Consider the following 24,022-nt stretch of genomic DNA (forward strand, 5'->3'; position numbering starts at 1 on the left):
AAACTCCAACTAATACATATAAATGCAGGAAGAGTATCACAGCGAACACGTTCACAAGCCAAAGCCCCGGCTCTACTTCTCCTTGTACAAGCAGGAATCAGGTGTAACTCCATTTTCAAGTACCAGATGGATTGTACAGGTCTAAAACTGGGACAAAGTGAGATGAGAATCAGGCCCTAACTGAAAAGTGAGTAATAATTTCGATAATGTTTGTCCCCAAATGATGATTATCCAGTTTAAGAGACAGGAAAGCCAAGTCCTTTCCACCTTGTGGAACAGGGCGTGAATGTGTGTGTCTGTGGGTGTGTGTGTGCAATGAGTAAGCTGAGCAAACACCATACCCATGCAAGAAGGCAAGCTCACTGGGTAACAGATAAACGTAAACAGATCTTTTAACATCTGTGACTATTCTACTTTTTTGTAAGTTTTATAGTAGCTGTGAGGACAGAAGGGCTGGGCAAATCCTCCCAGCTCGTAAAGTCCTCCAGCCGCTCCCCCACCTCTGGCCAGGTCCTAGGGATGAAGCATTTGACATCCACAGTGCCCTCAGCTTGCAGGTTGGTCACGTTAAAACCAACCGCCTTCTCGAAAGATGACTCAGATCAGCTCACAGAGCAGAAACTTTCAATAACTAACCCATTACGAGGAAAGACATTCCTGATTCAGCTCTTATTTCTTCTGCTATGAAGTAATTTTCCATCAAAAGCCACCAAAATAGTAGGCTAAAGGACATTAAGTCAAAGCAGTGTCTCTGACCAGGCACACTTCATAGGAAGAAAAGGATAAGCAACATACCGTCATCATAGGTGGTTGTATCAGACAGGGAGCTGCTCTCAGATGGAATTATATCATCTGTGAACGAAAACAAGCACTTTAAGCATAGGAGAATCAGCATCAATTTCCAAATATCAGATACAGTTTATTTTCTACAGCTTCAGAGCCTGCTGCTGCTTGCAACGCTGCAATCTGTATGCTTTAGCCCTCAACAGCCTGAAGACAGTCCTGCTGTGGATTATATCATGACCTAATTGTGTTCACTGCAGTTCAGCAAGCTACCTGTGTAATTATCAAAAGAGATTTTTTTTTCAGCTGCAGCAGGAATCAGGCCAAGTTTTACAAAGGCGTTTTCCACCCAACTTCCAACAGATCTCACAGGGTGTTTTGGTGCTTCAGTAGGAGTCAGGAGCCTACACAGACATGTAGATCTTGGCTGCTAGCATCTAATCTCCTCTAGGTACACCTGAAATCCCACCAGGTAGGTATGAAATGCCTTTTGAAATTTGGCATTCGCTTTTGAATGTTTCATCAGCATACAAATTCTGTTTCAATTAAATTAGTAGCAATCCAGAATAATTGCACTGATTTCAATCAAGTTATTGCAAATTCCAACACCACAGAGAGCAGTAACAGTCGTATGGACGGTTTTTTTGTTTCTTTTCTTTTACGTTTTGTTATTTATTCAAAGTGCTTTACTGCACCTGCCTGTCACCTTGACATTACACTCTACCACTTGCTCAGAAAGAGCCTGTCCTTGCTAAGGTTTAGAACAGACCAGCAGCAGCAGAGAAATTAGGCTGGTGATAAAAAGGAGCACAAAACATAATTAACCCACAGAAAAATCTGCTCCTAGGCCGTTTCTGGTAAGACACAGTGCTGGTGGAGTAAAAAGTCTCCATGAACCTCTACGCAAGAGGGAGAGGAAGCAACAAAAGAAGACGGTGGCAGCCACTTTGTATATGACACCTGCTTCCTCCATCACTCATCATGAGCGTATGCAACGTACGTTGCTCCCTTACTGTCACGCTTTGCTATGAAGAAAGGTCTGGTTACAAGAATTTGGTAAATAGAGCAGCTTTTCAAGAACAGCAAAACATCAGGGCTGGCCCCTGCCCTGAGGGGACTTTTCAGATCACCAAGGATGGGTTGCAGCTCTGCTTGCAACCTGACACTGGGAAAAAGCTTCAGGGGAGCTTATTCACATGAATTTGACCACATGGTGGTGAAATATGGAACTGGGCCCAGTGCAAGGAGGAAAAAAACCTACCTAGGAAAAAAAAAAAAAAGCCAGTCTAAAGCTATGCTGCTGGATTCTCGTGGGGTCTGCACCACTGACGTATAGGGGAGCTCTGAATTTAAATCCTGAATCTGTGCAATTCCCTGCAAAAGTGGAAGAAACTCTGGACTACAGAGGAAGTAAAGGAAAGGGAGAGTGGAACATGGGGAGCAGGAGACAGTCCAGTATGTCCTTCACCTCCCGTCCCTTGGGGGCTAGGATGAAAATAGCTATGGTTTGATTCAATAAATCAATGTTACTCTTTAACACATTATTTCCAACAAGTCATTCCCCAAATTCACAGACGCAAGTGACTCATCACTGCTCAGCCTTCTGAAACCCTGTACCTTGAGCCCAAAGAGTACCCTCAGTGATGGTGAAAAGGTTACACATAAAATCCAATTATTGAAGCTGATGACTGTACTGCTTCAGATAAACAAATACATGCTGCAGTGTAAGAGTCAAGCACTGGAAGGGAATGCAGCTAACTTACTGCTGGCTAAGTATTTGCTGTCTCGCAGTTTCTATGGGCAGAGAGACCCTCTGAGACACGGAATCCAGTCCCTTCTGGCTGCATCCACCTTCCCAGACAGCAAACAGGGACATCGTGGATCAAATGTTGCAAAATGATGGGCTAAACGTATAAGGACCCACTCTTAAGTTGCTTGTTTGCACAACAGGACAAAAAACTGCCTGCAACAAACAACAGTGAGCGTGCACCTCACATGGCCTCGCTACTCACTGGTCTTCGTTAGCTTCCCGGTCGTTACTACACATCGTGTGTCCCAGGTAATACAGGACCGCCCACAATTAATATCCAGATCGGTGAGCAAGAGACTGGAAAAACAGATGTTTTCCTCATCTCTGTCAATCAGGAACTAGCTGGGCCACATTAAATAGCAATCATCAGCCTTTCAGAATAAGCACTTTGTGCTGATGGATAACTCAGTGCTGCCGTGGTTTGCGCTGGGTAAGAATCCAAACCAAGCTCTCAACGGGAATGGGGCACGGTGGAGGTTTCCCCAACAGAAACCTGGCCGCGCACAGGAGAAGGGTCTCTTCCAGCAAAAACACATGTTGTCGAGAGGTCCTGTCTCAAAGGTCAGTAAGAGGGTATTGCTATAAACAGCAGAAAAATCTTGCGTTTTCCTTCCCACCTTGTAATTCCCAGGAAAACCCCCACTAACCTCACAAAACAGCATTTCCTCAGGGAAAAAGAAGTCAATTAAACATTAACAATTATCCATATATATATATATTCCACGGCGGGCAGAAGTGAAACATGCCCTAAAACTGTAAATCACTATAGAAACTAGAAGAGCCTGCAATACCTGTGAGCTTTTACTACTCCCAAACTCCTTCAGTTGGCTTGGATACTAGCAAGTTTCCATGGTTTATCATATGAAGCAGTAAGAATCTCACCTCCCTTAGGAAAATCACACTTTCAGCATGGAGAGGCCAAGGGTATCTGCTTTCACTGTGCTCATCACTAGCAAATGGATTTAGTAAAAAAATCTGTTTGCCACTATTTGCATTCATAAACTCTCGAACTTCATTTATGTCTTCCTGGAAATCAGTAATTTTTAATCAAGAAACAAAGTCTTTGATCCTTATTTCCTCGATCCTGTAGAAAAACTCACATGCTCTATTTTTGCTAGAACTGAAGCATTGCGGAAGGGAAGGGAGAGAGATCTTGCATGTGGCGGCTTAGACACACAATACACTCAATACACTATGAATTCAGACACCACACCAGTTTCGGCTGAGATGCTCCTGCCAGCCTTTCTATGTATAGCACCTTCGGTCTGTCGCTGGTGCTGGAACGTGTCTGCACTTGTTCCTAAAAACTGCAGTTTATTCTGCCCTCAGCCTATAAGCAGTGCACTTGGCCTATCAGATGCAGCAATTGCATCTCTTTTTTTCTTACTTAACTGCCTTGGAGAAGATAAAAACCATATAGAGAAGATGTAAACAAAACTTGTAAGTGAGCCAAATTACTTCCCCCCCCGCCCCGTTTTCATCAGAACACAGGGAATTCTTTTGCTTACCTGGTAGAGTAAGAGTTGATTTCTGGGTTGGTTTTTTGCCACACTTGATTCTATATTCATTTATGGAATTTTCTATCTCTTGCAGCTTTTTTACAGCATCAGCATACTCTTGCTTTCTTTTCTTCTTCACATTTTTGCAGAGGTCTGCCTCACTGGCAAGTTTCTTTGCGGCTTCCACCAGCTTTTGCTGTATGATAAAATTGCTCTCCAAGTCCTGCAAAGCAGGATCCTGCAAATTTGTAAGATGAATTATTTGCCTGTACTTTGGGTAGAAATCATCAATGAAGGTTACTGAATAGGAGATCTATTTTTGTGGTAACGAAATAAAATCTTGAGCACGAAACACAGAAATACCAAACTTCATACACAAGACAATCTCAGCACATGAAAGTCTTAAATCTTATTTCTGTGACTAGTGTAAGACTATGAGATCTCTTGAGAAAGGTCCAAAGTTCTTGAGCCTGGGTGACATAAGATAGATACCTAAATTCAGGTTTAGACTGCTAAACCTCCTGTTCTGAGTCCAAGACTGAAAACGTCTGTTCAAAATTTCTCTCTACTTTGGAGAAAATAAAAATGGAAATTTATATCACCATACCTACATCACAGGGAGTTGGAGGCTTTAGTTAATTATTTGTAAACAACTTTAAGAAGCTCAGATGGAAGGCGCTGCAGAAGTGCTAAAACCCACGTTATTAAATCTGGTCAGTAGGATTTTGTAGCATTTAAGCAGTTTACGTAAAATTAGCTTGCTGCAGACATGGATTACACCAGCCCTGTGAGCCAGGGCAGCGAGTTTTTGGTGAAAGACAGATGCAAAGTGCCCAACACCTACTTATGCCTTGGATGATACAGCTTGTTAACAAATCTCACAAGGAATGAGGGGGAATGGTATGTGTCCAGAAACTGCAAATATCTGAATTACCATATCTCCTGAGTCAGTCTCCGCCAGCAAAGTTCATATTAGCTTCTTGAGCAATATGGAGAGCTTTTACTGAGGTGGAACTTGCATTAAGCCAGAAATAAATCTCCTCCTTCTGTCACCTGTCACACAACTATGCTCACGGACAGATGATTTTGGAAGGGGGACAGCGCACATCCCTGCCACGTTCTGGGTTCCAACACAATTTCAGCGCGACACAAATCAACGCTCGAGAACAGCTCACAGCCACGGGTTGCCAAACGGCATTATGCACCTGCTCCTCTCTAATTAGCAGCAAAACGTCCATTAAAATTCAAGCAGCACGGCCAAATCAGGGGTTCAGGTCAGGGGATTTTAATGCCTTTTGAAACAGCCAACTTCCTGATCATTTCAAAGGCAGCATGGCTGAAATACGGGCGGTACCCGTCTAAATTTCCCAGCCTATGCAAGCGACTGTCCTGGCTGCCTCCTCTTAAAACAATCGGGGAAGAGCTGGCTTATTTACAAGGGGCTTTGGCCACCGGTCTAGCCACCCCACCTCTGCTGTGAAAACAAACCGCAGCGCTCACCTCTTCGCTCGGGAGCAGGTTGTCATCCAGCTTGAACGCCGTGCCAACACGTCTCCTGACCTGGGGAGGTTCCTCTCCAGCGCTCAGTGGATACTCCTTGGGCATCTTGCCCGTCAGCTCCTGGGGAACGGAGAAGGCTCCACGTGAAGGTCCGGAGGGAGAGAAGGGCTCTCACCCACCCCGACCCCAGCGTAAAGCACAGTTCTCACCGCCTCTCGCAGGCAGATTTTCTTCAGCTCCTCAACTTTCTGAAGCAGTTTTTCCTGAAGGAGTTTCTCCTTCTTCTTTAGTTCCACGATTTTCTCCTTTTTTTGTTCTTCGCTGACCTCTGAATCCTGAGAGCCTGAAAAATACACTCTCCGTATCAGAGGATTTGCAGGTAAAAGCCGTTTTTTTCCGGTCAGGTAAGCCGAGATCTCCCCAAAGCAGTCCAGCCCAACAAAACAACACATTATCCCAACTGCAACATCCAGCTCTCATGTCATCCAGCAAGCAGGTTTTTAGGAAATCCACACTTTTTCAAATCCCCAATGTATATACTTGCACGATAAGTCCCAAGTATACACCCCCAAAACCCCACCACCCAAAATATAAAACATTGCATTAGTGATATCTTCCATATACTTGATATTTTGGCTTTGACTCTGCTTTCGAGACAGACACTGAGGCTCCTCACTTGGTCTTCACCTCGAGGCACCTACATGTGGCAGCCAGGCTTCTCCCTCCCCCCTTTTCCCCTCCTCCACAGTCACGGGAGAGATCCAAAGTCCACTCCAGAGCTGAGATTTCTTTGGAAGTACTTATCTTCTCTGGTCATTTTTGAGGAAGCTCGGGGCAATTCAACTCCTACAATGGATGCTTAAAGTTATCCTGGATCAAATATCCCCTGGACTTTGACAACACTTACAGTCATTCAAGGACTGACTGGTAAACCCATATTAAATTATTCATGGACCAAGAGTATATGGGTGCTTATCCATCTAGCATATTTTTATTTCCTTATTTAGTTACATGAGGGAAACAGCAGATTATACTACTAATGTTACTGTTTCAGATACATAACTACTATACGCCTTCACATATGTCACCATGTTTATGGTCAGGTAGCCTTGTTTTCCCTTTTAACACACACAAGCCCCATTCATTGTACTTCACTACCTTGCATTCACACAAAGTATTACCTGATGAGATCAAACTGCCGTTGCTGGCCATAATAAGCTGGTTCTTTGCCTCCAAAGTCACTAGCTTTGAAACTTTTGGTGTTCCCATCTCTGTCAGATCCATGGCGATATCATCCAAACTTCTGGCTGAAGGAATTTTTGCCTGAAGGAGTTTAAAATAATAAAAAAATCCAGCCTCATCAAGTTACCTCTAATTAACTTCAGAACACAAGGTCACAGAAGATGACATTTCACACCTCATCTCCCACAAAATTAAGGGCTAAAGCAACAGCATCACACAGGAGCTTGCGGTGCTGGCTTTCCTCTCCCCCTCTGCCCTCAAAGCCTAAACAATCTCCCAACTCAAAATCTATTTGCTGTTTGCACCGTGTTCAAAATGAACGTGAGAAGGAGACAAAAGAAAAAGCAGATTAAACACAGAGACGTGGGAATTCCCTCTTCTGTGATTACACTTCCATAGCCCTTAATTGCAGGCAGACTAAAATGGATCGAATAACAATACTGTCGCTAATAGACTGCTCAAAAAGCTGGCAAAAACAATTTGTACTTTTTTGTCTGGAGAGTAGTTCATCCGTGGAAGAACATACACCGAAGGATATACAGGAAAGGTGTTGAAACTTATGCCCACAGTAAAATGCCTTATAACTTACTTTGCTTTGCTTTCTGTCCAAGTAAAACTGGTGTTGACTGATTGCCATCACCCAGATGGACTTGATCAGGGAAGTGTTTGCATACCAGGTTTGCACTACCAGTCCGCTCTGACCGAAGGTCCTTCTCGACACCGAAATTCTGAGGAAGTGATAAGAAATGCAATTTCAAGACAGGTCTTTGAGGTTTAAAGTTCCAAACGCCTCTCTCTCAACCAGGCAAGGCTCAGCCTTTATTTTAGAGATGTGAAAACTCAGATTTCCTTTTCCCCATCACCCAGTGCTGCTGCCTTTCCTCACTCCTAACGTTCCCTTTATTTTACAAAGTTAAAGTTGAAGTCACTCCCGGCTGAGCTTTGCAACACGGAGCAGTAGAAACTGCTGTGCCTTTTAGTTCAGCGGCGCAATCGCGTTGCCGAGACCGATGGTTGGGTACGCTATAAACCTAGAAAGGGCGAGCAGACTGCCATGGGATCCTGAAAGGAGTGATCAGGCAGGACAAGGGATCTGGGGGGATCAGCAGAGCATCTCTCTGCCCCTCCTGGCCCAGCTGAGAGGCACAGGAGTCCTGCGCCAGAGGTAGGATGGACGGCAGCAGGAGAAGCAGAAAGGAAGGTGGAGTCAGAAAATTCTCAGGGAAGGGTTTTGTAAAGCGAGCAAATTTGGCCATGACAAATAGCTCTCCCTAAGCTCCAAGAACTCCCTGGGTGGACACCACAGGCAATCCGAGAGAAGGACACCCAGAGCCGTAACACATCAACAGTCGCTCCAGGTTGCTCGCTACAACCGTGACCTTCCCTCTGCAACGTCACAGCGCTACTTGCCCATCACACACAGCCCGGATCCGGCCCCAGCCTGCCCTGCCAAACGCAGGATCAGGCTCAGTGTCACAAAGCCCAAAGTCATCTCAGGTCTGTGCTGAACTCGGAGGCGCTTCCCATAACACGAGATGACAAATCCCCAGCCTGGGTAAAGATTCGTCCTGCTGCTACAACTGCCTCCTCCAGCCTTACCTGCGGGGATCGTGTACTTCCACGGCAAATTTCTTTTCACGGAAATAGAGATTTTCCAGCTGTTTCCATTGAAATAGCTAGGAGAATTGGGAGAGAGAAATAGGACACTGTCACTGCAAGAAGCACCAGTCTTCTCCCCCCGCCAAGGTTATGTAATTTCAGCAAATTACAACTCCTGTGTATCTTCAGCTATGGCACGGACTCAGCAATAACATTCATGACATCAATCAAAATAAGCACGTAAATATAAATATATAGGATGCTCCTCAAGTAATTTCGCACTCTTACAGACAATGCATTGCAGATTGAGGATTTTGCCTGTGACAACATCTGTTTCCATCAATAGCACATTTAATTTCGCTGCTAGAAGTTCACAGAGATCTTGGGAGGGCAACTAAAGTCTTCTGATCTCTGATGAAATGCAAACATCTCTATACAAAGTAATTGCATAGACACCTATGGTCTCTTCCTGCAGTCAGAACATCCCCAGGGAATGGCAGCAGCCCAGGGAAAACCGAGACCATTCTCTTCTGAAGACACTGGCCGAGAGATTCAGCACAACGTTTTGGAGCAGGGGTACAACACGTACAGAGAAAGAGCAGCTACAGGAGGAAGCCACCCCACAACACATACTTCTGTAAGGAAACCACAGATTTCCTGCAAAGTGCCAGCTGGGAGAAAAGATCAAAGTCAAACGGGGCTTGGCAGCTGCACCCGTGGGATCAGAATTTCGTACGAATCCGCTCTCCCTTTGCACCGGCATTAGCCACCCTCTGGGGATGATCCATCAGCATCTTCTCAGCCCAGCTTTGGCCGAGCCGTTCCCCAGCCCCTCGGTGCAGGTTTTTGCAGCCCCCCCTCAGGCAGTGCCAGGGTGCGGGGGCGCACAGGGAGATCTGGACGGGTGTCCCCAAGGACATCACCTGAAGATGACGGGGTGTACAAGTACCGCAGGGCATGCTGTAGCTTACAGCCGGCTACTTTCCAGAGCTAGAGCCCACGCGGAGGTACTTGAGATACTTCCACCCAGGCAGGGCCAGCATTAAGTGGGGGAGATCAGCTTGCCGTATCGCTGATTCAGTCGAGACACCCGGGGGCATTACGTGACCCCCTCCTTCCCCGCAGGAGTTTTCCAAAAGCCTTCAAGGCTGCAGCCACCACACCAGAAGTCCCCAGGACACGCGACATTCCCGCCGGCCTCCGCCAAAACCCAACGCGCCACGCTCCAACTACGGAAGAACTTTCGTAAAAGATTACGTATTACACCATGCCGCGTTTGAAACACTCTTAACTCGGGTCATAAATGAAACATAACCCAGCGCATGTGTTTGTGGGGAAAGCTCTGGCTCTTTCAGTGACCTTTCCCTCTGTTTAGTTAAAGCTTGCCTTTTTGTTACTACAATTTATTATTAGATCCTGCTATATGAAAAAATGCAGCAAAGGGAATGTCATTTACTTAAACTAATAAGTCATTTTTTGGAAGACCGTGGAAGTTTTACTCTGCTGCTTAAGTAAGTTTATCTCTGTATTAAAAGCGCCCTGTCCAGTCACACTACTTTCAGAAACGCCCTCTTTACAACTTATTTTAAATAAATACACTTAAAAAAAATTAATTAAAAAGAAAACAGCTCACGCAGGTCGTTGAGCAACAGCACCCGTGGGTGCTCCAGCGCGCCGGGATCCCCGGCACGACCCCCCGGCAGCTCAGCTGCCTCCCTCCCCCCGTGCACCCTTCCCTTCCCCGCGCTCACCTCCCCGCAGCACCGGCCCCTTCTCCCCGGCACCACCGACCGCTCTGGAAAGCGTCAAGGGTGACATGAGCCGAAGAAGAGGCGTCCGCCGTGCCGGGATGCCGCTCGGCTTTCCTCGGCTTCGCCTCCCACTGCTGACACACGCCTGACATCACCGCCTCTCCCGCCGGCGACGCCTTCCCGACCCACCCTTTCCCTCAGATAAAAGGGAAAAAACTGAACCGAAGAGAGGACAGAAGAAGGTTTCTACCGAGGGGCTGCAGCCCTTCGGGGCACCCCGAGGCCTTCGTGGGGGGCTGAGGTGGGAGCGAGCGTGGTGAGGGGGGGGCTGCAGCAGGCAACCCGGACCCCCGCGATGGCCGAGTCCCCGTCTTGCCGACATTGACTCAGAGAGGCAACAGGTTCGACCAGAAGCATCGTGCCACGTTCCCTGCCGCCCCGCTCCCACGCTCGTAAAAAAACGCTGGGTGTGCTTCAAACATGACCTCTGGAAAAAAAAAAAAACCAAAACGCCTTGCTGCTGCTTATCGGTTGCGGGCGATGACACCCCGGTCCCCTTTTATCACTTCCTCTGGGTTTTTCCCCTCCGGATGCGCTTGGCATTCCCGAGGGCTGCGGGAGATGGGGTTACCAGTCCTAAGGGCAGCGAGGTGAAGAGGGTGGCATTTGGCAGGGGGACAAAACGCAGCTGCCCCCCCAACTTGAGCAGCTCCTGCCCAGGCAGGGGACACACCGGCGGTCCAAGGGTCTTGGTGGGCCCTTCCATGAGGAGCTGCCTGCGAAAATCCCAACGCCAGCCCCAGGGGAGATGCATCCCTGATCATCTGTGGTGCCGGTAAGGGGAGGGGGGGCCGAAAAAAAAAAAAGAAAAGCCTTTGCATTGGTAAGGAAACCTGCATGGAATTGCCTCAGGATGTGGGTAGAGCTTTGCCCCATTTCCTCCCCACCCTGTGAGATCCATCCCAGCCCAAAAAGGAGCTGACAGATGCCCGAAGCAATCCTTCCGGGTACATTCAGCACAAAGATATTCGCCTCCTTGCCCAAAGACACACACGACAGGGACAACGCCAGCTCCGCCATCTGCCCCTCCGCTGCAGAAAAGATGGGGAAGCAGCGTCTGAAATTCCGCACGCAGGACACATTTTTGCTCTTACGGACTGAAAAGTCCCCTGTCCTTAAGCTCTGTCACTTAAGAACAATATAAGCTCCTTAGCAATCAACTTGTCTGCAGTCAGGTCCTTAAAAAAAGGCCAATGATTATATGAGTAGCTTCACAATAAGTTGTGCACTAATAACATTTATATCAGTGCACTTAAAATAATCATCAATGATTGCATTAACAAGTTTCTGCTAATGTGTCTGGATTCATGAAGACAAGAGGGGAAAAAGGCCTCAATACAAACAAAGGCAAAAAAGTGATAAAGAATAAACTGGAGTAACCCGAATGAAATGCTATAAACACCTTTAAATAAATTTTCTCTAAATTGTGGTCAAAAGGCAATACTCAGGAAACTGTCGCTGTACTGGAGTTTTCCTGCTCCCTTCAAATACTCCCTAACTCTGTACAGACATGTTGCTAAATCATTCCCATCTTACCTAAACTACATGCATATTAAAAGACAAAAGAGTTGTAAAAAAAAAAATAATCTGGAAATCTGAAACTGGTTTTTGAGGGCTGGAGGAACAATTAGGAATAATTAAAATGTTTTTGTGGAAGTTTTGCAATGTATGTTCCCTTTAACTAGATGATTAGGTCCACCTGAGCTAATTAATGCTTTCTTAATAGCCTTCCCATCCATTTAGGTTGCCAGGTCCTCAAAGGCTCCTGAAAACTCCCATTTAGCATAACAGGGGCTGCCTGTCCAACTCTACAGGTAGAATTTGGCCCGGTCAAGGTTTGTTTTCTGGTTCTTTTTGGAGAAAGTGGAGGTGCAAAGCTTCCCCCATCACACCTCATTACTCGGGCACCTCCGTGCACCAGCCAGACTCCTACCACCCAGCTGCTGCTTTTGCCAGCCCATGAGTTTAAGCTGCCTGCATTTCTACTGTGATCCTCTTCGAGATACTACAGAACACTAAACAAAAAGATATCGCCCTCCTAACCCTCTTTCCCATACAAAAAGAGCTGTAACTGTAGTCTAACGAGACACAAAGCAGGCACAGACAGCTTAAGTAGTGAGACACCTTATTAAAAGAAGCAGCTGGTTTTTTACCTGGCCGATCTTGCATCCAGTTTTGAATAAAATGCAAGTTTGTCTGGGCCTGACAGCAAGAGCTCTCTGGCTCAGAAAAACGGCCCCATCAGGATCGCAGGCAGGAGCTGGCAGAGCCCCCGCCTTCAGAAACGTGCAAGAGAGCTTCTCAGGGGCTTTGCTGAATATTCCTATCATCCTGATGCATTTTGTTTAACAAAAAGATTAAAAAATTCTTGGGTTTGGTGGGTTTGTTTTTTGCAACGGGGTGAAAAATCTGGAGAGGAGCTGGCTGGAGGGGTTGTGTGACCCAGCACTACCGCAGAGCTGCAGCATCAGCCTGGGGCACGGCGCATGCCAGGGTTGCATCTGGGATGTTTCCAAGGTTGATGGCAAATTCTGACCAAGATCTAAATTACCCACATCTTTGATTTTTTCACCCAAAGGATCGTCGGGTAAGGTCAGCGTGGAAGCGCAAACCACGCCGCAGCGTTTGCAGCAGCCTTTCCATCGGGAAGCACTTTCAAAGCACCTCGTGGTTACATGCGGTGCCTGGAAGGAGCTTCAGCAACCAGCATCCCAGGAACTGGCTGGGAACGGCAATCTCCAGACAAATCTGGCAATTCAGACCAAGGAAACATAAAAGATTTCTGCCCATAGGAATGCACCCCACCCCGATGAAGGAAATTACCGCCCTGCTGGCAACACTGGAAGAAGGGCTGCGTTTCAGCCCCTCTGCTCCAGTTTGCTGGCTGGCATGCTACCTTCAACTGAAATCTCTTTGTTTTAAATTGCTATGCCTGGCCATGGAGGGAGGCATTTGGGTAGATGGCAGGAGAGCCAAACCGCCCCACCTGCAGCAACTTCTGAGAGAAGGCAGCAGACAGCTCCCACCTCTGCCAGCATAAATTGGCAGAGCTCACCTGGAGGCATCCTTCATCTCTTAAATATTAAGCCATTCCTCTAAAAGCCTCTTCAGTCATATTTTTTTCTAATGCATTATGATCCATCCTCTCTAGGTTCTCACTAGCATTGGAATTAACAAGAGCCAGAGATGTTTCGGCACCAAACTGTCCCAAAACACGTATGTTTTGGGGCAGGTGACACTCCAGCAACTTTCCACACATCTGGAAGGAACTGAATTTCAGAGCAGCCGCGTAACAGCTATGTGTTTATTTTAAATAATTGTGTGAGCTTAGTATCTTATGTCTAAATCAATGGCTGCTACTTGACTTGGTGAGAAATAAACACCGTAAAAGAAATCTCTGCCTAATTAGATCCGCCTGCTGAGAAACCCGTATGAATGCTGTTGTGTTCTGAACCATTCAGCAAAGCAGGACAGCAAATTTACATTTACTTGATGTTCTGCAAGGGAAAACTTACGGCATCAGCTCTTAGTATATATTAAATTAAAAGAAAAATATCATAAATATTACCCATTTCAAAACTAGTATACTCTGACGAAAACACTTCTGAGAACATAATGTGTTCAAGACAACCCGCAGTAGAATCAAAATTCTTGTAATTTGAAACAATAGCATAGCAAGATTAGTTCTTCTCTTCAGATATTATAGTTCATTTATCACCAGGGAGTCGCCCACAGAAACACAATGAAGTGGGAGAACAAGTGAAAAAGCCAGCAAACTGCCTTCTCAAATTCCCATCCCTCAGAGGATCACCACGTATTGGCTGAACGCAGAATAAACTCCACTCATACCATAATACATGCTCCATAAACAAGATGAGGCATTGTTTATCTCGCCAGTGAGAAGAACAGAGGTAGAGATAAAAGGGAGATCCGTTCTGTTTTGAAACAGCATACGAAGTCCTGGGACCTGTTTTATGCTTTTCCTAATTGATTCAGAAGAGACTGGGGACAGGATCTTGGCATGCCACCCCATAGCAAGCAGGAGGCACTTCTCCAAGCAGGAGACATCTCTCGGTATTAACTGCAGCTGAAGGGAGAATATGTTTGCAAAGCAGCAGGACTGCAGAGTTAATCCCAGGTCTGAGCTGAAATCTGAACAAGGGTTGCCAAACCCAGGTTTTTTTATGCCCCTGTGAGACTTCAGGATTATAATGAACTGAGCTCAGTGTAACCTCCAGCCAGTGTGGAGCCACTGCTTTTATCCACAAAGAAAAAAGCAATTTTCATAAATGACACAAGAAATAATTCTCCATTTTCAGCCTATTACAGCACTGGAGCACAGTGCTTCCCTCGGTGCCCATCAGCTCGCAGTCCCAGGCAAAGGGGTAAAAACACAGGCTCGCTTATCTAGAAACCGCTTCTAAAGCAATACAAGCTTTCAGGAGTGACTTACGGAAACAAAACTCCTTTCTCCAGACCATCTCAGGTCAACCAGCAAAATATTAATAGCCGGACTCAAACCTCCCCAGCCAGCTTTACACAGACAGACAGCCGCGGCAGGTTCTCCTGGTCCAGCCCCGAGTTACACACCGTCCTCTCCAACAACACACGTTCCACTCACGGATGATTGACGGTACATGCGCAAGCGTTGGCAAGGCTGGGCGATACGGATCTGGAGATTGCTTCATCCAGGTCTGCCTTGCAAGTTGTTTCCTGTGAAGAGTTCTCAACCTTGGACTTCACGCAACAGTGTTGATCCAACAACAAAATCCTGGGATAACCACTGTGCTCCAAGGCTCGTATTTAGGTCTCTTTGCCTAAAGACCTACTTGAATAAAGCCAAAAGATTTCACTTTTTGAGAAGGACGGTTATATTTGTTGGGATCTAATTGACTTTGCATTAATGGGTGCAGTTAAATTTATATATCTTTTTATTATTATTATTTTTTAATTTTATTCTAAATATGGACTTGGCTCTCACCAGGTGCCTATGATGAACACATTAAGCAAATGCAGCTCTGTCTGACAGCATCCATTAGCATTGCAGAAAAGACATGGAGAGCAGAATAAAACCCCCTGGTGTGAATTCAGCTGGAGCACAGGCACCAATTCCTGTTCAAAGCCTCCCACCTGAAACTCAGCAGCTTTCCCAATGCAGCAGGAATCAGAGAGGTTTGTGCACCCAGACATCACTTGTATCTTTAAAATTAGGAAAGGCCAGCTTGGCCTTCATTAGACTGGGACTCAGCTTCTCCCTTTTATTGAGTTTATCAGATGCACTTATATTTAAACATCACTAACTGGAGAAGTGGAGCACAATAAGGAGGCTCTTTCCCAGACGGCTAGGGATAAACACAACAGCACTTTTGATCCACAGTATAAACGGCAGGGTAGCACCAGCACATGGCAGTTGTGCGTTTGGCTCCATCCCAAAAAGCAAAGCAAGAAAATTCTGCCAAATCCAGCAAAACTAGCACCTCTGCTCCAAAAGACAGGCATAGTTTACATGCCTCCTCCCCTCTTGCCTGCTGCTTCGGAAAGGACCGTGCTTGCTGACTCCTCTGTCTCTGAAATAGATTCTGATACATTGGTAAATATGAACAAACAACAATATTGGTTAAAAGGAAACTCCTGCCTGCTGCATCACAGGCAGCAAGGCTATAGCTACACTGAAATAAACAGCAGTGTCTCGGCATTTTATCTCCAAGACCAAGGCGGGGTGTGGGTGCCTCTCTAGACCCAGCCTCTGCTTTCCCCCCTGAAAGCAATCTGATTCCAATTATTTCCATGGATCACATCAGAAGTGCCCTTTGTATTTCAAATCCTGAAACACTTTTTGTATAAAGAAACTGTTTGCATATTTGGCTACATGTTAAAAGTAGTCATGACTCAGGACAAGCTATGGCTTAAGTAATTTTTGTCCCCTCCTATCGACACCAGACACAAATCCATAAGGATACTACAGCCATATCCAACTCCACTTTCTCAATCAGCTTATTGGCATTAAACCTTCCCTCTGCATTTAGGTTCCTCTCTCCCACCTTACCTTTTAATCTCTATCCTCTGTTGTATAACTATCATTACAGTAAAGCAGACGACTATTATTTCCATTGTAACATATCCACTGCAGAGGTGACCTTTGGTTTTTATTTTATTTTTCTTAAACACAACTCCTGCTGCATTCAAAGGCAACGCCTCGTAACTAACTGTAGCAGGGCGTGACTTGGTATCTGGGCCCTTCTGACCTTAAAAAATTTTCTTAATCTGCCTGGTTGATGTTGTAAACTGAAATCCCACAAGCACAAAAAGTGCTTGGCGAAGCAATGCTTCTAGCCAGGCAGGCTGCATTTTCTTGGAGAGCATCGCCGGTCACAGCTGGACATCTTGGCTAGAGAATGATCTGTGTTTGACCTGACCGGAAAATCTTGTAGATGCTGCCTAAAAACAGAGAAGTGCTCAAGAGCAAGAGAAGCTCCTTGATGCTTTCCTTTGACGATCAATGGGTGCATTAACGTTGACTTGATTTTCTAGGGTTCCGCTTGTGTCACTGTCATTTAGAACAGGCATGGTAAGAGAGACCCGGGATGAAATTATGTGCTTTACTAAACAAAGCAAAGGAAGGACGTACGAGTTCAACCTTGGACACAGAGCTATATCACTATACCAAAAGAAACCAAGTCATAGCCTGCTCTGGAAAAAAGAAAACATCAAGTTGGGAGCTCGAAGGGGAATTACTCTTAACAAGAAAGTTTTGTTAAGCTGTGTTTTTTGGCACAAATACCCTAAACAGTATCATTTTGCAAATGTAAAATTCCCTGGCAGGAAGCACACGCTTCACGCGAACTCCTGCCCAGATCATTCCCGGGGAAGAACAACAGCAAAACCCCAGGTCTCCATCTCCTCATGGCCTAGGTGTGTCAATGAAGACATGACCAGAAAGAAACCACACGCCCCCTGCCCAACAGCGCGGCTCCTGCACGTGCAGTTCTGGCTCTTCCCCCCAGCTAAGTGGGTTAAATAATTCTTCAATGACTGTCAGGGCTCAGTCCCGTTGCAGGGAGACGTATGCGGCTACAGGACCAGGCGAGCTCCCAACACATCGTGTGCTTGGGTTGCACGATGGGTTTCCAAGGCCGCCGGCAGAAGAGCCTGTCGGGGCTCGCTGACGGGGGCTTTGAGGGAGCCGGCAGTGCAATACGGGACCCTCTGCCCTGCTTGAACAACGAGGGAGGTCGCTGGCAGAGTTCACTCTGCAGGAGACACGCTGGGGAGCGGGGAGGTGGAAAAAGAGAAGAGCAACGTCCAATATATGGCATTTACTCTCAATCCCCCCGTTACAACTCGCTGCATCGAGGAAACATACAGTTGCCTAAACAGGCTTGCAGTTTCACGCAGTTCCCCCTGTATTTCAGGGGTATCAGTGGAGCCTTTTATCGCTTCGCACACAAAAACCACCTATGAAAGCCAAGTGACAACGCTGCTTGAATGCAAGGCCTTTAGTTTGGGACTTGCAGAAGCCCAATTGTTTCACACTTCTGCAGTTATACCTGGAGACTGTCAAAATTCCTGTCCAGACTGTCCCGGGACCACCAAACTCAAGATGACACATGAGCCAAAGCTCGCAAAGGGAGTTTCCACTATCTGTGTGAGGGGGGGAGAGTTTTACTGCGTCAGTGCCAGCAGAATTCTCCTCCTGCCTCCAACTCTTGGTCTTTTGCTCACTAGTCTAATAAACAGCAGCTTAAAAAAGTGTATCTTGCCATGCAACACCATCCCGCCTCCCCCCGAAGAACAATCAGATGCAAAAAACTTACTTTTCTGGGCTTAACTTTGTCTTGTAAGTCGTACTGGCCTATTCCTTTGTAACTTATTCCAAGCCACCATGGGATTCCTTGTTTATCCTGAAAAATGGAAGTCTACGTGAACCGAGAGCTACTTCAGAATTACGCAATTCCGAGATTACAGCCTATTTGATTCTGTGGCAAGTACGAGTAGGTACAGAACAAAGATATTTTTTTTTGCAAACAAATCGATGTGAAGTGGATTGCTGGAGTGAATGTTGAAACTTTCTCCCCTTGCTTTCTCAGGCAGACGCAAGAAACTAGGCGGTGGTTGTGCAAAGTGGACAAAAAAGCAACAGTGCTGCTGAAACAAGGGGGTGTCACTCGTAGCAGGAGTGGCTGTGAGGGGGGGAGGACAGGGGACAGAAAAAACTGTGGCCAATGACTGCATCCACTAAACTCAGGCGCAGACAGCCGCAGGAGGAGAGAACAGCGCAAAACATCAGCTTCTCGGGTACCATTGCCATGGCCATGACTCAAAGTAAGGAGACATCATCTCTGCTGCACAAACTCTTCTGCACAAAACACTTTGGCCCAGGCTCTGCTCTACAAATGGGAATAAATGGTGTATTTCCATCACTCTCCAAAAATACTTCTCAGCATTTCCCCACTCCAGGTACACACCCACTAATCACCTGCCGCTTCTACATTGTATGTTTTTCTAATCTTGATTAGAAATGTCTCTGGGGAAACTATTAACTGCTTCGGATCTAGAAGTGATATCCAGTTTAATTAAGGTGATAGGAATTTAGCTCCTGATAGGACCACAGAAGGTTTTACAAAGATTCCTTTCTGTCTTCTGTAGCACATAATGCTTTGCTGCTCTCTGGAAACAGTTTTTAAAGAATATTGAAAGGGGGAAAATTATAGATGTTGAAAAATGCAGGGTTTAACACTGACAGAAGGGTACTGAATCATCAAACTACTCCTACATGAATGTAATCACACGTAATAAGGTAAGCAATCACATTATCTATGAGCATTTACTAACCTTTACTCCATAGTAATGAACTCCATATGTTGGCAAAGCTTCTACCACTTTCATGTACCTGTAGACAGATTTATAGCGTATCAGATGATTTTCTCTGAAGGGAATAATATCTATTAACATATTTTTTTCACACATGCATTCAGGACATGTCATTTATCATTTGCATATTTTGAAGGTCTTCATAATTGAAGGCCCACGTTTTCAGAAAAAACTTAGCATCCTGGCTTGGGGAAAGATGTGATATTTCAGCAAAGTTAAAGCAAATGGAAAATCTCTTATACGACAAAACATTCCATCTCTTATCAGAGGGTCAGGGAACCGAAAGTAAAAATTCTGAACTGAACATGTGAACCTTTTGGGAAACGTTGTCGGTAAAGACCTGCCTATAATTATTCCATTATGGTGCTCTGGTTACAATGGACAGGCTCCAAATGCAAGTGTTTATGCAGTTGTACAACTGTTTCATGGGGCAATTCAGAAAACCATTGGACAGACAATTTTTCTCTTTGTCCCTATTGAAAGAAGGCCCTGAATTACTGAGACAGAGTTACAGGCATCGAGGTATGCGACAAAAACTCAGGTTGTCTACATCGTGCAACCATGGCAATCATCTCAAACTTCTCGATTCCAGGAATCCCACTGAATTTACCTGTAGGAAGTACGGTAATATTAATGGTAAATTAAAAATAAAATTCCACAGGCTCTGTATGCATCTTGGAAGACCTTGTTCTTTTGAAAGCCAAATTCTGAACACTTCAACAAACATGCATTTGGGTTTTTTACAGGATCTAAGGTAATACTCGCCCTTTAGAGTTTGGTGTGAAAACTAATTGATAGCAAGCAGGGTATGGAGAAGAGTCTTCCAATAAAATAAGGTCCAAATAATTTCTTTTATGTTTGAGATATCTGAATGAGGACACACAACTGCAAGCCTGTGAAATCTGAAACTTCAAATAGTTTACCTTTGAAATATAACTCAATAAAAAAGAATCTGACAGATATAAATGGTAAAGTTTGCAAGCGATAATGACCAAAACAGCCTGCATTGCCACTTCTCAAAAAAAAAAAAAAAAAAAAAAAAAAAAGGGAAAAATATCATCTTCGCAAATTAACAAGTGTCATACTCACTGAACAATGGCTTGTCCTCTGGTCAGACCTTTAATTTGTGTATAATGCTCAATTACTCTGTCCTCACTGCAAACCAAACACAAAACCCAATTTAGAGACTCAGTGACGTTTTTCATGTGTGACGGCATCTGTTGAAATTCAGACGCCTGCTCAGCATGCAGAGAAGTGTCCCTCTGTACATTTCTCGCTCTGGTTTACATTCTGTTTCTTACTGATTTCTTTCCCACCCTTCATTAAGCAGCGTGGAGCTGCCCGGCTGATCCCCGCCATCGCATGCCGTGTTCCAGGCTAATTAATGAATCGTTTCGGATCAGCCTGTTCTGCTGCAGATGCTGCTGCGGAATAAGGGTACTAATTGTATAAATTCATTTTCACGTTCTAAAGGACCAAAACTTCAAAGGATAGTTAATGCTCCAATATGCAAGACAGAGGAAGTTAAACCAGAAATGTTTGCATTCCAGTGTATTTTTCCCCCCGATATTTCATAGGTGAAAAAAATAGAGATCTGTTAGCAATGACCTTTTTGCATTTTTCCTCTTATATACGTCAACATTTTGTTTTAGCGGAACGCAAAATAAAATATGCATTTAAGTGTCAGACACTTGAAAGCAAAGAAAAACACAGCAGTATTCATTCCGAAAAAAACCCAAATCATAAGCAAGTACTAGTATACTTGAAACTCCATCAGGTACACATCAAGCCTAGAAAAATGAAACAAATGAGGGAGTCAAACTTGCACAAAGGGCATCAATTCCAAGGAAACAATATCGTTGATTCATCTCAAACGCCGTGTTCCTTTACGGCAGATTCAAGCCACAAAATTGGACCTGCCTTTCCATTCCCAGCTTTTCTAGCTTATTTCCTCCCCCCGCTCCATCCCATTGAGGAGAGCAGCTGGGTGGGCATCTGGCAGCCAGCCAAGGTCAACCCACCACAGAGGCTGTACTGTGTGACAGTGGACGAGCAAGGTGCTCTTTGCAAAGCCGAGCTTGGCTGGAGTTCAGATTTCAGCTCTTTCTAACGTGTGGTCCCCACATACTCTCCTCCAGCCGTTTCTGATCCAGCAATTTAATCTGAGCGAACTTTCAATGAGGGATTTGCATTGGATCTTGCATAATTTATAAGTTTCTAAAAACTGGAAATACTTGAGCGCAAGCAATTAACTCCAAGCCCTATATCACAGAGGCTGAAAACTTTTTAAGAGAGTTTGCAAAACTGTTTGAAAATGATCTTGTCATTACCATTCATAGCGATGATTTACATTTTAAATTAAATAGCTCACCAGTAAGCGAGTGATGGATGCTCCTGCAGTGTCTTGGTAGGAAAGACAGGCAGCGTCTTCAAGTCTTTTCTAGTGTTTTCATCACTAAAATCCGAAAATGGCACAGAGTCACTGCTAGTGAATCATAGATGCAATCATTAGTTTCAGCAGAAGGAAAGGGCTGTATTTGCTACCCAAGAACATGGTGCATTGCCCCACATCAGGCTGTCATAGCAACGTAACTCTATAGGCCCTCTCACATGACAGTGATGTATACGGTGTCATGCAGACTCGTGTTGTAACTCATTATACAGACACGTGATTCTCGGGCCACTGCGGCGGGAGCACCGTATCAATATTTACTTTGCACACACACTCACTCTATTTGCTGAGTGCAGAACGAGCCCTGATACAGCTGCGGAAGGAAAGCCGCTGCCCAAAAGCAAGGCTCGTAGTGCTAACTTTTGCTCTACCTTTAGCTAAAATCCTACCTCCAGACAATAAATTGCACAAAGCAGCACGGTATTTGTCAAATCTCAGAGTTTAACAGTGATCCGATTCAAACCAAAAGGGTTTCAGTTCATACACTTCAAAATATTTTCACTGCAAATAGTCTTCCTGGACTGCTCCTTCTACAGATAGTTCAAAGTTTTGGACTCCAGGCCCAGCCTGGAACAAAGTAAAGGGCGTTGAAGTATGTGAATGCGATTTGTCACAAAAAACCCCAGCAGAATATTTTAAAATCTATTTACAGACATCAGTAAAATGGTTAATATTTTCTCCTTATATGCTCCATTAATTAATCAGCTGAAACTTGCACGCCTCATTTCTGCAGGATTTCTGCGTGCCTTTGCAGCAGCACCAACAAGCACGAACATGACTTTTCTATGCAAAGAATGCATCAGTCACGTCCATCAGCATCCGCCTCGACTTCTGCATCCAAGCTTTCCTTGAAGGTATTTTCCTGCTCCCGACCTCTGCTTTCATCAGATTCCACTATTAGAGATTTCATCTGAGCTACGCTCCCCCTCTTCCCTCAAAACCAGCACCCTGTGCATCAGCGGAGGGGACCGGAGCACAGAAAGCTGCTCCGTGGGCACCACGGATCAACCTCTACAGACGGGGGAGGCACCAAACCCCTACCACGCTCCCATCTCACGCAGCAGATGTCACTCGGAAGGCCCGGTAAATTAAAGCTTTTTGTTCCTCGGCGAGCACAGGCTAATCGCTCTGCAAGCTTCTTCCCCAGCCTAGACAATGTGCCTCAACCCCGACTAAGAAGGACCACCTCTGGGGACGAGGAAACAGTTCAATCAACAGCCTATTTATTCTTCAACGTCTTTGATGAAGTTGCCAAGAAGGGGGTCAATTAGCGCCGAGGAGCTGTTGTTGCCGAGCTTTCCCGGGCCGGCACTCTTCTGCCAGGAATATGCACTTTTCTTTGCAAACTGGCCAGCACCCAAGTGCCCCAAACAGGGACAGCTGGGTAGAAAATCAGGATCTCTCCTCTCAATGCTCAAATACAGCCAACGCTTACAAAAGCTGAGGGGGTTTTATTCACTCTTTAAAAGCCCATTTTGATGGGATCAAAAGGCTGTAGGACATCTCAGCTTGCAGCGAGAAGGTAGATTATCAGAGGTTTGTAGGGATATGTGAAAATGCAGACAGAGCACACCCTCCCGAGGCCTTAAAACCAGAGCAAAAAACAAAACAAAACAAAAAAAAACCCAAACCAAAAAACCAAGCCCTGAGCAACCTGGCCTGATCTCACAGCTGACTGCTCTCGGAGCAGGAGGTTTGGCCAGAGGTCCCTTCCAACTTCAACCATAGACTCACAGGATAATTGATTATTAAAATAAAAATTTCCTCCTATTTTTAAGCCTGACTCTTAACTGCAATGGGTGCCATAGCAGTCAGGGTTGGCAGGGAAATACAACGAAGTAGGAGAGGTTTTGGAAGGAAGCAATAACAAAATAGCTCATTTTTCCCAAACAAAAGGGCTGTTCCTCTAAATATAGATTCTCAACCTCCAATATTCATAATCAGAGGTTTAATGGCTGGTCTCTAAACCCCTGTTCAGAAACCTCGTTGCTGGTAAACAACAAACGCCCAAGGGAGGGCTGACCACTAAGGAGGCTGATGCCGAGAGGCCAGAGCTGAGCTCCAGGAGAGGCAGCCGGGCAGGGGACTCCCCAGGTGTCACCACCACATCCAGGTGGAGAGGCCCCAAGCTCTTCTTCACCAACCATTACAGCGCTAGTAGCGTCCCCATCACTCAGACCCTGCAGAAATGCCACGAATCCTGGCAGCTGCGTCCTACCGTGCTCTGAAAAGCCACCTCCTGCATAATTCATGACCTCCAGCCAGGCTACTCGCTTTCCCGTTTGGTTTTTGGACCCCTTGCCTCTGGACCTGGTTGAGTAGCAGCTTGCTCTATCCTCATCAAATGCCGAAACGAGGGCGCTAGTTAAGCTCGAGTGATGAGTAGCAGCTCATCAGTATGGAAATGTCTACCACGGAATTTAAACCGAGCGCCAGGCAGGCAGCACACCCACCT

At 45.5% G+C, this 24,022-nt stretch overlaps 1 protein-coding gene across 2 annotated transcripts in view; it reads right to left on the reverse strand.

Annotated features, from left to right (window-relative positions):
* Positions 1 to 24,022, reverse strand: part of FRMD4B (FERM domain containing 4B) — an 85,334-nt gene that overhangs the window by 7,697 nt on the left and 53,615 nt on the right. For both annotated transcript variants that reach the window (XM_049826848.1, XM_049826849.1), the window contains 11 exons: positions 21,487 to 21,570; positions 20,205 to 20,270; positions 19,077 to 19,134; positions 18,059 to 18,145; positions 8,434 to 8,510; positions 7,424 to 7,562; positions 6,774 to 6,915; positions 5,802 to 5,935; positions 5,593 to 5,712; positions 4,102 to 4,330; positions 796 to 852 (listed from right to left, as the gene is read on the reverse strand). In XM_049826848.1, the coding sequence (XP_049682805.1) occupies positions 796 to 852; positions 4,102 to 4,330; positions 5,593 to 5,712; positions 5,802 to 5,935; positions 6,774 to 6,915; positions 7,424 to 7,562; positions 8,434 to 8,510; positions 18,059 to 18,145; positions 19,077 to 19,134; positions 20,205 to 20,270; positions 21,487 to 21,570 (1,193 nt within the window). The remainder of the gene's footprint in view (positions 1 to 795; positions 853 to 4,101; positions 4,331 to 5,592; positions 5,713 to 5,801; positions 5,936 to 6,773; positions 6,916 to 7,423; positions 7,563 to 8,433; positions 8,511 to 18,058; positions 18,146 to 19,076; positions 19,135 to 20,204; positions 20,271 to 21,486; positions 21,571 to 24,022) is intronic.

The sequence above is a fragment of the Accipiter gentilis genome, chromosome 23 (assembly GCF_929443795.1).
Source record: "Accipiter gentilis chromosome 23, bAccGen1.1, whole genome shotgun sequence".
Lineage (NCBI taxonomy): Eukaryota > Metazoa > Chordata > Aves > Accipitriformes > Accipitridae > Astur > Astur gentilis.